The 18,253-nt window shown below is 45.5% G+C and overlaps 1 protein-coding gene across 1 annotated transcript in view; it reads left to right on the top strand.

Annotated features, from left to right (window-relative positions):
• plxna2 (plexin A2) overlaps window positions 1–12,818 on the top strand; it is a 342,953-nt gene extending 330,135 nt beyond the window's left edge. The window contains exons 28-32 of the mRNA XM_036947019.1: window positions 3,662–3,852; window positions 4,118–4,287; window positions 4,619–4,831; window positions 6,521–6,671; window positions 8,809–12,818. Coding sequence (XP_036802914.1) covers window positions 3,662–3,852; window positions 4,118–4,287; window positions 4,619–4,831; window positions 6,521–6,671; window positions 8,809–8,904 — 821 coding nt within the window. The 3' untranslated portion in view covers window positions 8,905–12,818. The remainder of the gene's footprint in view (window positions 1–3,661; window positions 3,853–4,117; window positions 4,288–4,618; window positions 4,832–6,520; window positions 6,672–8,808) is intronic.
• The last annotated feature ends 5,435 nt before the right edge of the window (window positions 12,819–18,253 follow it).

The raw sequence follows: 18,253 nt of genomic DNA, 5'->3' as shown, positions 1-18,253 counted from the left end.
ACGTTCCAAATGTCATATAATGTCTGTATACAGTGTTGTAACAATGTGCAAAAGGGAAAATAAATAAAACATAAATATGGATTTCTCTCTCGCACCTCTATTCAGAGAGAGGGATAATATGAAGGAAAGAGAGTGAGAGAGAGAGAGAGATGATATGAAAGAGAGGGGGGGGGGGCACTGGGCTGGCAGCTGCCCCTACACCACTCCCCCACTCTCTGGACTTAATGAAATATTATTGGTGCATGGCTTCTTTCATCCGTTTAGTCGAGTGAGAGGGTGCTGCTCCTGCTATCCAGAGGGCCAACAGACATGTATTGAGCTGGACGGACGGACGAACAGACAGACAGAGATCTATTTATTCCCCTTCCTTCATCACATTTCTGCCAAGCTAATATGAAATGCTCCAATGCTGCAAATGACTTTACAGAAAGGTTAAAGAGGAACAAGGGACTAGGGGTTTTAAGCTTTGTAATGAGACTACAGAGGAGAAGGGCAAATTAGACAGGAGGAGGTTTAGTGTGTGTGTGTGTTGGGGGGGAATATCAAATCTAATTTTATTGGTCACATGCAGATGTTATTGCGGGTGTAGCGAAATGCTTGTGTTCCTAGCTCTGACAGTGCAGTAATATCTAACAATTCACGACAATACACACAAATCTAAAGTAAAAGAATGGAAATATAAGAAATATTTAAATATTAGGATGAGCAATGTCAGAGTGGCATTGACTAAAAGTAGAATAGAATACAGTATATACATATGAAATGAGTAAAGCAGTATGTAAACATTATTAAAGTGACTAGTGTTCCATTATTAAAGTGACCAGTGATTCCATGTCTTTGTATATTGGGCAGCAGCCTCTAAGGTGCAGGGTTGAGTAACCGGGTGGTAGCCGGCTAGTGATGGCTATTTAACAGTCTGATGGCCTTGAGATTGAAGCTGTTTTTCAGTCTCTCAGTCCCAGCTTTGATGCACCTGTACTGACCTTGCCTTCTGGATGGTAGCGGTGTGAACAGGCCAAGACTCGGCTGGTTGATGTCCTTGATGATCTTTTTCACTTTCCTGTGACACCGGGTGCTGTAGGTGTCCTGGAGGGAAGGCAGTGTGCCCCCGGTGAAGCGTTAGGTAGACCGCACCACCCTCTGGAGAGCCCTTCAGTTGCGGGCAGTGCAGTTGCCGTACCAGGCGGTGATACAGCCCGACAGGATGCTCTCAATTGTGCATCTGTCAAAGTTTGTGAGGGTGTTAGGGGCCAAGCCAAATGTATTCAGCCTCCTGAGGTTGAAGAGATGCTGTTGCGCCTTCTTCACCACACTGTCTGTGTTAGTGGACCATTTCAGATCGTCGGTGATGTGTACGCAGAGGAACTTGAAGCTTTTCACCTTCTCCCGTTGATGTGGATAGGGATGTGTTCTCTCTGCTGTCTCCTGAAGTCCACGATCAGCCCCATCGTTTTGTTGATGTTGAGGGAGAGGTTATTTTCCTGGCACCACTCCACCAGGGCCCTCACCTCCTCCCTGTAGGCTGTCTCATCATTGTTGGTAATCAGGCCTACTACTGTTGTGTTGTCTGCAAACTTGATGACTGAGGCATGCGTGGCCATGCAGTCATGGATGAACAGGGAGTAGAGGAGGGGGCTGAGCACACCCCCTTGTGGAGCCCCTGTGTAGAGGATCAGCAAAGTGGTGTTGTTTCCTATCTTCACCACCTGGGGGCGGTGAGTCCGGAAGTCCAGGACGCAGTTGCACAGGGCTGTGTTCAGAACCAGGGCCCCGAGCTTAATGGTGAGCTTGGAGGGTACTATGTTGTTGAAGGCTGACCTATAGTCAATGAACAGCATACTTACATAAGTATTCCTCTTGTCCAGATGGGATAGGGCAGTGTGCAGTGTGATGGCAATTGCATCGTCTGTGGATCTATTGGGGCGGTATGCAAATTGAAGTGGGTCTAAGGTGGCCGGTAAGGTGGAGTCGATAGGATCATTAACTAGCCTCTCAAAGCACTTCATGATGACAGAAGTGAATGTTACGGGGCGATAGTCATTTAGTTCAGTTACCTTTGCTTTTTGGGTACAGGAACAATGGTGGAGATCTTGAAGCAAGTGGGGACAGCAAGCTGGGATAGGGAGGGACTGAATATGTCCGTTAACACTCTAGCTAGCTGGTCTGCACATGCTCTGAGGACGCGTCTGGGCCGGCAGCCCTGCGAGGGTTAACACGCTTAAATGTCTTACTCACGTTGGCCACGGAGAATGAGAGCCCACAGTCCATGTGAGCGGGCCGCATCGGTGGCACTGTGTTCTCCTCAAAGCGGGTGAAGAAGGTGTTTAGCTTGTCCGGGAGCAAGACGACGGTGTTCACAACGTGGCTGGTTTAGTCCATGATAGTCCATGATTGTCTGTAGACCCTGCCACATACATCTCATGTCTGAGCCGTTGACTCCACTTTGTCTCTGTACTGACATTTTGCCTGTTTGATTGCCTTATGGAGGGAATAACTACACTGTTTGTATTCAACCATATTCCCAGTCACCTTGCTCAAATGCTGCCATTTATCCACAGTTTCTGATTTGGGTAGGTTTTAACAGTCACCGTGGGAACTTCATCCCCTATACACTTCCTGATGAACTCAGTCACCGCGTCAGTGTATACGTCAATGTTATTCTCAGAGGCTACCCGGGAAGTTGGAGTAGCAGTGGTCGAGTGTTTAAGCAGCGCAAGTATTACAGTCAATCTGTTCATAGAACTTCGGTAGCATTTTCCTAAAATTTGCTTTGTTAAAATCCCTAACTACAATATATGAGGCTTCAGGATATGTGGTTTCCAGTTTGCACAAAGTCCAGTGTAGTTCGTTGAGGGCCGTCGTGTTATCGGCTTGAGGTGGAATATACTGTATATTGCTGTGACTATAACCGAAGAGAATTCTCTTGGGAGGTAATACGGGCGGCATTTGATTGTGAGGTATTCTAGGTTGGGTGAACAAAAGGACTTGAGTTCTTGTACGTTATCACAATCACACCATGAGTAGTTAATCATGAAACATACACCCCCGCCTTCCTTCTTCCCGGAGAGTTCTTTATTCCTGTCTGCGCGATGCACTGAGAACCTGTATGGCTGTATGGACAGGGACAGTACATCTAGAGAGAGCCATGATTCCGTGAAACAGAGTATGTTACAATCCCTGATGTCTCTCTGGAAGGAGATCCTCGCCCTCAGCTCGTCTACTTTATTGTCCAGAGACTGAACATTGCCGAGTAATATATACCTCTTCTCCTCCGGCGGAGTCTTGGAGCAGCCTCTGGGATAAGTTCAATTGCCCTGGGGAGTACGAACAAAGAATCCAATTCGGGAAAGTAGTATTCCTGGTCATAATCCTGGTGAGTTACCGCCGCTCTGACATCCGAAAGTTATTTCTGGCTGTATGTAATATCATCTCTCTCTAATAGTGTAAGAAATAACACAGAAAAAAAACAAATACAGTAAAGTTGCTTAGGAGCTAGAAGCAGAGCTTCCCTGTCTGTCGGCGCCATCTTGCGTGTGTGTTACTGAACAGGACAAGGGAATAGAGCACAGAACTAGGAACGCAGTGGCTCATTTAAAGTGTTTAATTTATCTCCCTCTCTCCCTCCATCTCTCTCTCCTACCCTCTCTTTCTCTCTCTCTAGACTCGTCCTTCCGGTACACAGGTAGTCCAGACAGTCTGCGTTCCCGTGCCCCTATGATAACCCCTGACCTTGAGAGTGGGGTCAAAGTGTGGCACCTTGTCAAGAACCACGAGCATGGAGACCAGAAGGAGGGAGACCGCGGCAGCAAGATGGTCTCCGAGATATACCTGACCAGGCTGCTGGCCACCAAGGTAACACCCAGCTTACAAACTTCTTTATGTAACAGGCATTGTCCCTCCATATTTCAATTATACTACAGAAGTTTACTTTCAGTCACAGGGCTTTTGTTTGACATAAATTGTACTAAGTGACTGGTGGTACAATTCTGCATTTTGGATCCAGTGGCGAATGAGATACTTTCATCTGCTTAGGTTATTGCCTATTCATTTAGGAAATCAGTTATTGTTGAGTGAGTTTCTGTATGTCTGACCTGGTGTGTCCATTGTTTTTACCCAGGGTACACTGCAGAAGTTTGTGGACGACCTGTTTGAGACGTTGTTCAGTACCGTCCACCGGGGTAGCGCCCTGCCCCTCGCCATCAAATACATGTTTGACTTCCTGGACGAGCAGGCGGACAAACACGGCATCCACGACCAAGATGTCCGCCACACGTGGAAGAGCAACTGGTGAGGAACCTGGAGGATGTAGAGTAGGAATGATAGGATTCATCAATAGGATGTATAATGTAGGATGTGATGTGTATCAATCAGAGGATGATACACTGAGTCATCGGTAAGAAACTTTCCAAAATATAACAGTACTGGATTCTGCCTGTCTGGTGTTAAGAGCCTGAAGCTCCTCCCTAAAGCCAGCACTTTAGTGACCCAGAAATAGGAGAGAAATACGGTACTGATAGTTAGTGGATTCTGACTCAGTGCTTTCATGACACAGAGAGTGAAGAACAATACTGAGAGGGGATTCTGACTGACTCATTTCTGTGCCCTCTCTCTCTCTCAGCCTCCCGCTGCGGTTCTGGGTAAACGTGATCAAGAACCCTCAGTTTGTGTTTGACATCCACAAGAGCAGCATCACGGACGCCTGTCTGTCTGTGGTGGCCCAGACCTTCATGGACTCCTGCTCCACGTCAGAGCACCGCCTGGGCAAGGACTCGCCCTCCAACAAGCTGCTGTACGCTAAGGACATCCCCAACTACAAGAGCTGGGTGGAGAGGTGAGTGAGACAAAATATACACAAACAATTCTATTTCCTTGTTTTCTTACCGCTCGTAAACTATTTTGGTCCTGGATACACTTGCAGTATGTTTAAGCAATACGGCCTGGGGGGGGGGTGTGGTATATGGCCAATATACTACGGCTAGGGCTGTTCAGCCTTTAGCCGTGGTGTATTGGCCATATACAGTGGCAAGAAAAAGTATGTGAACCCTTTGGAATTACCTGGATTTCTGCATAAATTGGTCATAAAATTTGATCTGATCTTCATCTAAATCGCAACAATAGACAAACACAGTCTACTTATACTAATAACACACAAATGATTGTCTTTTTCTTGTGTATATTGAATCCATAATTTAAACATTCACAGTGTAGGTTGGAAAAAATGACTTCCCCAAAACCTAATTGGAGTCAGGAGTCAGCTAACCTGGAGTCCAGTCAATGAGATGAGATTAGAGATGTTGGTTAGAGCTGCCTTGACCTATAAAAAAACACAAATTTGAGTTTGCTGTTCACAAGAAGCATTGCCTGATGTGAACCATGCCTCAAACAAAAGAGATCTCAGAAGACCTGAGATTAAGAATGGTTGACCTGCATAAAGCTGGAAAGGGTTACAAAAGTATCTCTAAAAGCCTTGATGTTCATCAGTCCACGCTAAGACAAATAGTCGATAAATGGAGAAAGTTCAGCACTGTTGCTACTCTAGGAGTATCCGTAAGGGAAAGATGACTGCAAGAGCACAGCGCAGTATTCTCAGTGAGGTTAAGAAGAATCCTAGAGTGTCAGCTAAAGACTTACAGAAATCTCTGGAACATGCTAACATCTCTGTTGGCGAGTCTACGATACGTAAAACACTAAACAAGAATGGTGTTCATGGGAGAACACCACGGAAGAAGCCACTGCTGTCCAAAAAAAACATTGCTGCACGTCTGAAGTTTGCAAAAGTCCACCTGGATGTTCCAGTAGCGCTACTGGAAAAATATCCTGTGGACAGATGAAAGGAAGGAGCACACAACACTATGTGTGGGAAAAAAAGGCACAGCAACATCAAAACCTCATCCCAACTGTAAAGTATGGTGGAGGGAGCATCATGGTTTGGGGCTGCTTTGTTGCCTCGGGGCCTTGACAACTTGCTATCATCGACGGAAAAAGTTTATCAAAGCCTTCCATTCTCCTGAAAAAGGTCATCTGTCCACCAATTGAAGCTCAACAGAAGTTGGGTGATGCAACCGGACAATGACCCAAAACACAGAAGTAAATCAACAACAGAAGAAAATACATCCTATGGCATGACCTCAAGAGAGCGGTTGTCTATTGTTGTGACCCAGATGAAGATCAGATCAAATTGTATGACCAATTTATGCAGAAATACAGGTAATTCCAAAGGGTTCACACACTTTTTCACATACGTACTCCACAGGAGGTTGGTGGCACCTTAATTGGGGAGGACGGGCTTGTGGTAATGGTTGGAGCGCAATAAGTTGAATGATATCAAACATATGGTTTCCATGTGGTTGATGTCATTCCATTCCCTGCTTTCCAGCCATTATTATGAGCCGTCCTCCCCTCAGCAGCCTCCTGTGATGTACTCTGTGATGAGGCTTAACGTTCCGGTAAAGAATTCTGGTGTCGATTGTTTCAGCTCTGCATGTTGAAACTGAGTGTCGCCCCCTGTGTGTGCCTGCAGGTACTACGCGGACATTAACCGTCTGCCGGCAATCAGTGACCAGGACATGAATGCCTACCTGGCAGAGCAGGCCAGGCTCCACTCCACAGAGTTTAACATGCTCAGTGCTCTCAACGAGATCTACTCCTATGTCTCCAAATACAGCGAGGAGGTGAGTCCTGACACACTGCAATAATTGCCATTCTTTTAACAGGCCCTCCATGCTACAGCCTTATCAACTCTCCTCTTCAGTCAAGTCTAGTCTAGTTCATGGTCATTCCTAACTCATTTAGAGTGTTTCAAAAACTTTCAGAGATGCCAAGAGTTTCTCTGATCTGATGGTATTCGTCACAAAGAACCATACCCCCCCCGCCGCCGCCGCCACGGCCAAGTCACACAACCCATCCTAAGTGCCATATGTCCTGGGCCAATGAGAGTTGTGGGTGGATGATATGTGGAGGAGAGACAGGAACAGCGGCTGTACAAGCAGCTCAGCATGCTACTCCATCCCCTGAGTGGTGTGAAGGAACACAGCCCTGTTCTCTCTCGCTCACTCTCTCTTTCTTTCTCTGTGGCTCTCTTGAGCAGAATCAAGACGTGGAGAGGGGGGGTTGAGGGAAAGAAAGAGTACGAGAGAGAGAGAGGGCAAAGAGAGAGAGAAAATTAGGGAGAGGGATGGGAGAGTGCGACAAAGAAGAGACGGGGGAGAGCGAGAGAGAGAGAAAAGCTTCTGTAATGGAGACATTCCGGCTGTAATGTCAGCACCTCTTCTGGGAGCCATTAGTCTGCCCTTATTGAGGCCCCATTCACAAGACGAGGAGCCCACTCCCTCTTCTCTCTCCCTTTCTATTCCATCTATCTCTCTGTCTTTCACTCTCTCCTCTGTGTTTCTCTCGTCTCTCTCTTCTTCCCCATCTGCCCTAAGAGCTTGAAGCTGCTGCCGCTAGAGCTAGTGTTCACTTCTCCTCTCTCTTTGTACCTCTCAGAGACCACCTCTTTTACTCCCACTCTCTTTCTCGCACTTTCTTCCCACTTTGTTTCCTTGTCTTTTATCCCACGCTCTTCCCCCACCTCTAGCTTTCTTTCTCTCTCACAGACACAGACACACACACACACACACTCATGCCCTCTCTCTGTCTCTTCTCTTCTCTAGCTTTCTCTCCTGGGCACAGTGCTAAGGCCCTTATCGTTGGCCGTCATCAGTTGTTTGTTCCATGCCTGGCTCCCTGTGTGGCCCCTCTAGCGGGCTAGCGCAGTGCTAAATGGATTTTGGTGATGGCGGAGGGAGGGAGGGAGGGAAGGAGCTGTGCCTGCATACAGCACAACAGATTCATAATAGATTGGTATGAGGGGGAGAGGGGGATGAGGAGGAGAGGCTCCGCTGGGCTCTGCTCTGCCAGCTCTAAGAGCACTTAGGCAGATGAGAGGGAGACAACAGGCAGGGAGGCAGGTAGTGTACTATGGGACAGGCTGCTGGAGCTATGTACAGACCTTAAGAGAAACTAGTTAATGTCCCCATAATGTTTTCACCTCAACGCCTTTTCTTGTCCACTGCTCACAATCACATACAGTCCATGTCGGTCATGTAGAAAGGGGAGAGCTGTGCAGCATTAGCATTGGTCCGCAGCTTTAATCAATGTCACTTTATATCGACTCACTGTGTGGCCTAACTCGTACCAGTGATCTTATTGGGGATTATTTCTCCTGTTTGATATGAGCACATGAAAAAGCACCGCCCAGCTGCCGCGTTGTCACCCGTGCATACAGCGTGCATACAGCGTGTTGTGACTCTGTGTGACACCACAGACAGCAGAGAGGAGACCCTGTCGGATTCCACGTTGAACAGCTTGACAAATGCCCACGTTTACAGAGGGACAAAAGAATAAGACAGGGAATAACACCAGTTGGATTCCTCCGTTATTGTGCCAATCTCTCTGATAGAGACAATTCTATTTCCTCTTTAATGTTATAGTCAGGAAATATCAATCACACACGATCCCACCCATCCAACAAAGCATACTCTAAGCCAGTTGACATACAATGGACATTATGTAAGTCAATACAACTTAATGTATTCCCTCAGGGGCATTTAAGAAAAGCCAAATCACAAATGTCAACTTCCTCAACACATAATACTGTAAACAGACCACAGGCAACACATTCCTCAATACATCTGTATGTCTTCCCTGGGTTGAGTGTGACACTGAAGCATGTTGTTGTCCTGGGTTCACAGTAGGCTGACTTCCTGGTTTGAGTGTGTTAGGAATGACAGTAAAGCATGTTGTTGTCTTGTCCCCCCCCCCTCCCAGATCACCATGGCCCTGGAGCAGGACGAGCAGGCTAAGAAACAGCGTCTGGCCTACAAGGTGGAGCAGCTCATCTCAGCCATGTCCCTGGAGAGCTGAGACAGACCACGGGATTGGACGACTGGACCGGCCCGGGATATCCATCAGCCACAGCCACCCAACCAACAGTCCCGATACTCACAGTGGGGGGTGGGGGGATGGGGGGGGGGGACAGGGGACAGGGGACAACCAACCACCACTGACCTGGGACCTTTTAAATCCAGAAATAAGAGTTGTTGTTTTTTTAAATCAAATTTTCTTCCTACGCCATACTGTCACCAACTCCAAAAGACTCCATAGGCTCTGGAGACATGGGTGGTGATGATGATGTACGGTGGGGCGACCACAGACCTTCATAAAGGCTACATGGCATCTTTCTTTCCAGCTGATACTATTTTGGGTTTGACGGGCAGTGTGGTGTGTGTGTGTGTGTGTGTATAGCCCTGGAGGAGAGATATGTTGAGAGAAGGAACGAACAGAGGGGAGATGTTCTAGCCAGATACACTCTCCCTGTCTGCTGAAAACTCACATTAGAGACGGTGTAAGAAAAAGGGATAAACACTCCTGATGGATTCCAGAGATATTGTTGCTGAGTTTTGCTTCCAAAAATATCTGCTTTATTTTTGTATGTGTACATTTTGATCTTTATCAGTTGCAGTGGAAACATCTTCCTCTTGTTACATATATGGACATTATAACACGTCTTATAGGGTGCCGTGGCCATCAGAAAGACATGGTTCTAATGTCCTGTCCTGCCCTGCTCTCTGTTCTCTTCAGACAGCATTACCATTCGTTATCAACATGATACTCCAGACCAAGTGGACAGAACCCAGCTCTGACTGTAAACCCATCAGCCCTGTACAGGAACCCCCAAAACGCATTCCGCATCGTACGGAGACCGGACCTCCTCTGAGGCGGTCAAAGTTCAACCAGCATGCTTATCGACCCCAAACCCCCTGTACCCTGTGTGATAAGAGGAGATCCACAGGCCCACAGAGCGTTTAGCTCATAAGGACAACAACAACCAGCATCCCACTGGTTTGTGGAAGACTCTCCTCTGCAGTAACGCCGTCTGTATGTACTGTGAATGTACAAATGCTGATGGGTCTTTTTCATTTGAGTATGTTTTTTAAAACAAATAGGAGTTAGTTGAACAGAACTTTAATGGCAAGATAGATGGCCAACTGTCCATCATCCGTCCAAGTCCCTTTACCCCTGTCACCATCATTTACCCTGCTACCAAATCCTCTATCTCTACCGTAGGAGGGTGTGTACTCTACCGTCTGTATTGTAGCCGTAGTTGCCGTGGCTACGCTGCTCTTAACGTACAAATACCATAATATACTGGAGACTAGATTCTAGAGTCTGCCGAGCTGGGGACTGAGGCTGGCGGCAGGAGTGAAAACACTCCATTATATAACCTCTGTTTGTATCGCTTTAGGGGGACCGGATCAAATGTGTGTGTAAAACTTGCATGCATCGTATCACATGTCAGAAGAAGTGTTTTCAAGGTCCATCTTTGTTTGTTTTTGTACGTGCCAATGGATCAGGCCTCGCTGGAGACGGCCAGCGGCTAAATGCTAGCGAACTTAGTTTTCTACCCAACTATGTACCAGCAACGTCTTTCCAAATGAGAATAAGAGAAAGCCTTTGTAGTGCCAAAAGATCCCGTTGTTTTAAATGATTCATCGGTTAATGCTTTACAGCGGGGGCCATCCAAGCCCTCGAACTGAAGTAAAGAGCCTGTGGAGACGTGCTCACGTAACTGGAAGCTTGTGAACCAGCAGCAGGTACGAAAGCAGGACAGTAGCAGGCTCGGGAGAGAGACAGCTCTGTAAAATATATAGTGACTTGTCGAAAGTTGTCTTCTTTTTTTTATTTTTTATTTTTTTTGTCAAGAAGGAAATATCTGAACTGCTTGCATGGTCAAAAGAGGATATAAACATCAAAGACAGTGTGTGTTACAGTACCAGGTAGATCTTAACCCATTTATGAAAGGATAGATAAGAGGGAACCTTCATGTTCTCATCCTAGCTGGATGACAGCATACTGTAGATTCTTTCTGCTCAGTTGAATGACCACCACCATTCTGTTTTCTCCAGACTTCTTTGTTGGCTCACTGTTTACATCAAGTACTTGAAACTAGGTCGCATTACAAGGTGAACAGTATGAGGAAATGATTTACGGAGGAAGAGAGCATAACGCCAATGTTAATGGATGTGCTTGTTTTGTCTGTGGCGTTAGAGCACCAAGCTAACCAACCAACCATCAAAACCACTGAGGGCTCCTGACTCGTCTTCATGTCAACACTAATCCTCCGCCTCTGTTGGCACCGTTTTGTTGAAATTGGCCCGGTCCTTTTGCCACGGTGTGTAAACCCTGTTTGAGAAGGATAGGAAAGGTGAAGAGGTCATGGCCTGTTGCTGTACGGGAAGGCAGTGCTTCAGCCGTCTCGCCAGAGCTGTTTGAAGAGTAGAGCTCAGTCAGAAATGAGAGCGAGAGAGAGAGAGAAACCCCTTTAGCTCTAGTTTCCTGCTCCCGGGCTTTGAAGCAGTGCTTTGATCTGAGTGTAGTCGTGTGCAGAGTGTGATCGGAAGATGAAAAAACACATCAAAAACAGGCATAGAGAAAGGCAAGGCGATCACATGATTGACATGGTGTTAATGCGTCCTGCCAGGATGTCTGGCTGTTGGCCCCCTGCTACACAAATATCTATAGGTACACTTTAAATACAGACACACGCTCAAACACCAATATGAAGCATCCGCCGTTGAACAATGGTGTCCTCCCTTCTATTCTCTTCCTCTCATCCAAGAGAACCAAGCCCCTTCTCATGCCTCATATTTGCTTGTCTGTGTTCTGGTGCCTTTTATATTCCATGTGATGAAACCTCCTATACTATGTGTTCCACTCTACTCTCTGTTTGGCTTGATAGGGATGGGGTAAATGAAATAGAGAGGCATAGTTTGACTGAAACAAAGTTAGTTTTTTCTCTTGAGGGACCATTGCTTAATGTTCTGTTTTTGACTTGTCTTGATTTTTCATAAACTGCCATTCGCTGGTTATTTCATTTAACCATCGAATCCAACCTCGTCTTCTGGCCAGCATGCTATAGCACCATGACCTTGCTCGTTTCTACATGATGATTATTATATCTTATTAGAAGTCTTAACTCACTGCTGTCTGCACCTTCCGTTTTGTGAAAGAGATTTGAATGAATTGTAAACAGATTGATTTCATACTGTACACTTTGGAGATGATGACGACAGAAACGAAAAGGTGGAAGTTATCAGCATGTTTTGTTTACCATTCTGCAGCTCAGAATTGAATCTCACAGCCAGTTAGTTGTCTCTGAGACATATTGCAGTTGATGCACGTCGAGGATGATTAAAATGGCAACTTCCATTTCCGCGACAGAAGAGGTGGAGCCTAATTGAAGAAGATACAGTATGCTGTGCACTTTTTTTTAACTCTTGGCTTTACGTGGTGGCGAAGTGATGGGTCTACTGGCATGCTTCATTACTTACAGGAAAACAAGACAATAATTCACCTTTTTCCTTTTCTCATGTCACCAGTCGGGGGAATCGAAAAGTCAACTATTATTCTCAAGGCAGAAGTATCAATATGAAATGAATAACCTTCTTCCATTCTAAACACAACACAATGTAGACAACCCTTTGTAGACACTGGAGTTCTGTAATTTGGTATATACAAATGACGATAATAATAATAATGGCTGTCTGTTCTTGTTGTTTTATAAAAGTGCTGTGAAAATTCTAAGAAAGTTTAAAGTATTTAAAGTTGTTCTCGTTTTATTTTCTTTATTTTTTTTGTTGCTTAGGTTTTGTTATGATAATATATTATTGTGTACCTATTGTAAATATGAAGCACCTATTTTGCAAGCCAGGAATTCACTTTTTACTGTTGTTATATATAAATAAACTTTGCTGGTTAAAAAAGGCATAGAGCTGAAATACACTGCCTTGTCTCGTTGACATTAGAAGGAACGAACTGCCTCAGGAGGATCAGACTAGGATAATCCTTTCCAAGCATCCTGTATGTGTTAGCTACTGTATAACAAATAGAGAGGTATTCAGAAGTAGGTGATATCCAATAATGTTTTTAATGACGATGGAACTGCCTAACATTGGTCAAATTCCTGGCTTGACAGTTGATATAGCTACTGTGGTAGATTCCTATAGTAGCCTAGCCACTCCACTTTATGCCCTTGCCCCAGGCCACCAGCCTACAGGGAACAAAGGGCTGCTTTCTCTCATTCATCCCATTTAGCCTGGGTTATTCCTGGGATTTAATCTAAACCCTGCCATCAATGGACACACACACTGAGGCTAGACGCTTAGCCGCTAACAAGATAACCCATCAATGGACACACACACTGAGGCTAGCCGCTAACAAGATAACCCATCAATGGAAAACACACACTGAGGCTAGCCGCTTAGCCGCTAACAAGATAACCCATCAATGGACACTCACGCCGTGGCTCTTAACAAGATAACCCATGCCTCTAATATGGAGAAGTGCAACCGTTTGTCTTCTTAATGCACCAACATTGACTCAGGCTGCACAATCCTCCACAACACCGGGGATGGAAGAATCCCATTAGGATGGTAATAGATGGCCCCCGGCTAGTTTGATGCTGAGGTTGACCACGCTGCTCCTGTCTGTCCCTATTAACCCACCAATACGAGTGCCTGAAAAAGCCATAGTAGGGCTCTAACGTAAAATATTTTGGCTACCTATCTAACTGGAGACCCAGGATAATAGTTCCTTATCTTAAACCAGCCCACCTCTTGAAAAGTGGTGCTCCTACTATGACCCTCCGAGACGGATATGAACCAGCGCTTGGTACAGTACCTCTACCCCTCCGTGAATAAGTCCCTCCGACTGCCATGGTTGGGGGTTGGTGTGTAATATGCAGGCGTAGTCATAACTCAGCACCTGCAGTCCAGAAGATCTTCGTCATCCTCTTCATCACTATTCAGCCAGGCTGTAAGTGGAAAGACAGGCTAGGCAGCTGGCTGGATATTTGACCTGGTTTTCTGTGCTGAGGAAACTCCAGACAAGGTGGGAGACTGGGGTGAAAGGATCTTCACATTCACGAATGAATGAAAACAGGATGTCTCATGCTTTGCAGAGGTATTTCATTCATTTCATTTTTTCTGGATGCAACAGACTAGAAACAATGCATCTGAATCCGTCACTTGCACATTACATGAGATGAGTCAGTGCTGGTGGTTTGGTCCCTAACAGTTAGAGATATGGATCCAGGTAATTGGCTCTGGCTCATCTGATCCAGCTCTGTGTAACTGAGAGCTTTGGCTGAAGGTGAAGTGTCAGCAGCTCTAAGCGGATCCTCAGTGGGATGGGACTCAGATATACTTTATCCCCCATACCTTATCCCCCAGCCCCAACCTTATCCCCCATACCCCATCCCCATATCCCCCAGCCACCCAGCCCCAACCTTATCCCCCATACCCCAGCCCAAACTCCAACCTCTATCCCCTAGCCCCACGGCGGGCTACTCCCATCCCCAATTCCCTATCCCCCAGCCCCTGGGCCACCCCCTGCTCCTACCTCCAGTATTTCCTAAGGGGAGGGCTAATCCCCACAGTGCTGTAATCCTGTACTGATGAGACCAATTCAAACCCACATGGGACTTAATGCCCTGTAATGCCTTTACAAGGATGTTGCGTAAAGCTGACATTCCATTTGTTCTGGGTGGGATTCCCTGCTAGGATTACAAGACAAATTCTCAAATAATTAATGCAAGATGGCACAAGGGGTAGGCTATGATATTTCAACCTGGTTTGTGATGCATGGGATATTAACTTCAATATGAAACCAAACCAGACCCTTCTACTCTATGTACCTTGATAGCTATTGCCAAACAACTTTGGGTTAGTATTGTTCCTTTTGTTGGGGTCGCATTGCCTTGGCATCCTAATTCAGGGATGCCTTGAAGCACTGTGGCACTGTACTTAACACCTGTCACCTGCCTGCCACCTTACAGAACTAGAGTGCACAGTGCTCTGAACACGCGTGTTGTTGCTAATTGTATATTCCCACTGACACTCGGGATTACTGCTGAACGTTTCTTGAATGGCAGCAAACCGAACAGCTAAGACAGAGTTCCCTGTGTGTGTTCCGGGACTTTCTCAGTCAAAGCACTCGGATCATTGAGGGCTTTTTTGGAAGTGGGTCTGGCCTGTTTAACTTTGCATAAGACTCCTCCACTCCAATGTCCATGGCTATCAACTCTCACTGTCAGTCAGAAAGGATGATAGGTCAGCTGGGACCTCTGGTAATGATTTCTTAGAGAACTAAAGTGAGGCTCTTCCTCGTGAAGCTCCTCTCTCACCTCGTACCGGTCTGAATGAGAGAAGTGGAGGGACAGACTTGGAGAGAGAAGGACATATAGTGAGGAGAGAGGGAGGAAAGGAGACATGGAGTGAGTGGAGTGGAGTGAAGTGAAAGGGAAAACCGTCAGAGAGCTGAAGAGATAATGATTTGGAAAGTGAGAGCAAGTGCAGTAGGAGAGAAAAGGGGACCAAGAGAGAGTGTGTGAAGGAGAGTGAGAATCCAGGTGTCATCAGCTTTTGGCACCGGGTCTATTTATAGTGTGGTGTCCTGCTGTTTGTCTGTCACTCTGTGTGCTCTCCTGGTCTCTCTCTCTCTCTCACTACATTTGTGTGCACTCTGCATATTCCAAAGGTCAGAGGCTCCTCCAGCAGCACATGCCCACTCCACACAGACATGCATGACACACACACACACACACACACACAGACTCATAAATGCATTTCAAAATGAAAAACAAAATGCTTGTTCTGTACTGTGGACACATAAATAATGCACATGATGTAAACACACACTTATATGCTCAATGTCAAACCTAAACAAATACTTGTGTAGGTACACTGACAGACACACGGGGATATAGATATGCAGCAGGAACATTTTTCACATTGTAGGAATGTTGACCAGGTGCATGGATGGACTATAGGAAGTTACTGGCTTTGTAAAGGTTACAATTTGTTTCCCTCTTCTTGTCCCTTCTCCCCTGTTAGTGTCTCTCTGTGGGTGACTGGTCTCTCCTCTCATTGATGGTTATAAGGACGTGTCCTCTCCTTTAGCACTGCACAGGAGAAACTAAGAATGGGTAGGGAGGCACACAACCCAGTCCCCTCTGTTCCTTAGTAAAACTACAATTGAAAGTAAAACAAGAACTAACAATGAAAACGATTTAGTAAACTGAAATGAAATAATTAAACTATAATGAAACTATTATATTTGACTCCAAAATGAACTAAAATAGAATAAAAACCAGCATGAATTTTCTTCTTCTACCTTTTGGGCAAAAATCTACTGGGATTATCAATGGGATTATCAATGGGATTATCGATGGGATTATCAATGGGATTATCGATGGGATTATCAATGGGATTATCGATGGGATTATCGATGGGATTATCAATGGGATTATCAATGGGATTATCGATGGGATTATCAATGGGGGTTTTCAAGTTTTTTTTTCGAATCGGTTTTCAAGTTTCTGAATCTGGCAAGCCACATTGAGATTGAATCGAATTTAAAGGTAGACTCAGTGAGATGACGATGCCACAAGCAACACCACAGACATTGGTAGCGTTCCCCTGCTCGGACGTTGGGGATGCATGCTAGATCTTTCAACGCCTAGACAGCAGTGGAGGCTGGTGAATTGAAAATGGAGGAGGATTGGAGACCCACGGTATAGGCGCGGAACAAACGGAGACCACAAAGTGTGTTTCAAAAAATCGGCAGAGACTAATTATTTGAACCTAAAGCATTTCATAAAGACATTTATAGTACAATATTTGGGGTAATGGGAATGAGAAGGCTACTTACACCGTGTTGGAAAGGGATCACAGCGGTGATTGAATGTGTGTATGAGGCATGAGTTGAGGTGTTCAGAGGCTTGACCAGTGCAGGCCAGGATTTGACTGGGAAGACCAAAACAATAACATAACACATTACACAGTGAGACAAAAGAGCTAAGAATGAGTTAGTCCAAGCAAGGTGTAAAATCTTTGATGTGTAATATTGTGATTGTGTATGTGATTGACTCTACATACAGTAATGAGATAAAATTGATAGGGGTACTCACAGTGCTTGGGCTGAGCTTGCTTTATGAACGTGCAAAGCCTACTTGAGGGCATGCAAAAAAATGTGCTCCGTCAACCTCTCTTTATCTGACTTTTAATGGATGATGCTACGGAAGCTATCAAATCATTCAGAAATAGTTTTCGACATCCCAGAAAATATGTAACGTGCAATTACAGGCGGCTTGATGATAGGCTCCCTATTAACCAGCTATACTTTTGATACCAGTTGGTATTGAATGCCCTCACCTTTTCATCCTTCTTCATGAAACTGATCTCAGGCAGAGGTCGACCCTCGCTTTTAATTCACATCTTTTCCATGTACCCCAGAGTTCAGCATAAAATCCACAACATTTTTGGCAGCGTTGGCCATTCTGGCGAAGAAAACTGCACATTCGCACTGGTAGCTAGCTACCTACTGAAGTTAGAAAGGCAAATTTAAATAAATTGCACTAACTGGACAAATCTAAACCCAGGAAAACAATGTATAACATACCTCCTCCATCTCCCGTAATTTGAAAAACAAATTTGAATTGAATAATGTCCCAAAAATGCTCAACTATCACTCCTCACTCTTAATCTCTATCAAACAATGTCACCAAGCTTCTCAACACATAGAACCCCCATAATGCTCTGTGGCACAATCTGGAGGATGTCCTCTGGAAGTGGTCATAATTACCATGTATATCTATGGAAGGGGGTGAGGCCTACGAACCTCTTAGATTTTGTATTGAAGCCAATGTAGCCAGACGAGGATGGAAGCTAGCTGTCCTCCAGCTACACCATGGTGCTAGCCCAGACAGTGCTGTTGAAGTTACTGTAGACCTTCATTGCAAAACCATTTTTAACCAATTATTTGGTGACATATGAATATATTCAGTATAGTTTTAACTAAAAATGATGAGGATGCCCCCCCCCCCCCTTCCTCCTCTGAGGAACTTCCACTGCTGGACAGGTATTTTGCGTATCAGCTAACCACATCATATGGCATAGGAGTCTGGTGCCCGACTGCACCATGATGTGGTTAGCTAATACGTAAAATACCTATCCAGGTGTTGTAATATCTGGCAGGCGTCAGCAACGTCTGAGCAGAGCAACACGCCCGTGGAGATGAGCTGTCACAAAGAGTCATACTGCTACAATGGGGTAGTTTAGCCTCACACTTCCACTACTACTGTTTACTTTGTGCATCTACGTCATCTGTCTGAGTCTACTTTTAAAGCTCACCTAACCTATGAACTGACCAAATC

The sequence above is a fragment of the Oncorhynchus mykiss genome, chromosome 16 (assembly GCF_013265735.2).
Source record: "Oncorhynchus mykiss isolate Arlee chromosome 16, USDA_OmykA_1.1, whole genome shotgun sequence".
Taxonomy (NCBI): Eukaryota; Metazoa; Chordata; class Actinopteri; order Salmoniformes; family Salmonidae; genus Oncorhynchus; species Oncorhynchus mykiss.
Note: the sequence above shows the minus strand (reverse complement) of the source record. Positions and strands in the feature narration are given on the sequence as shown.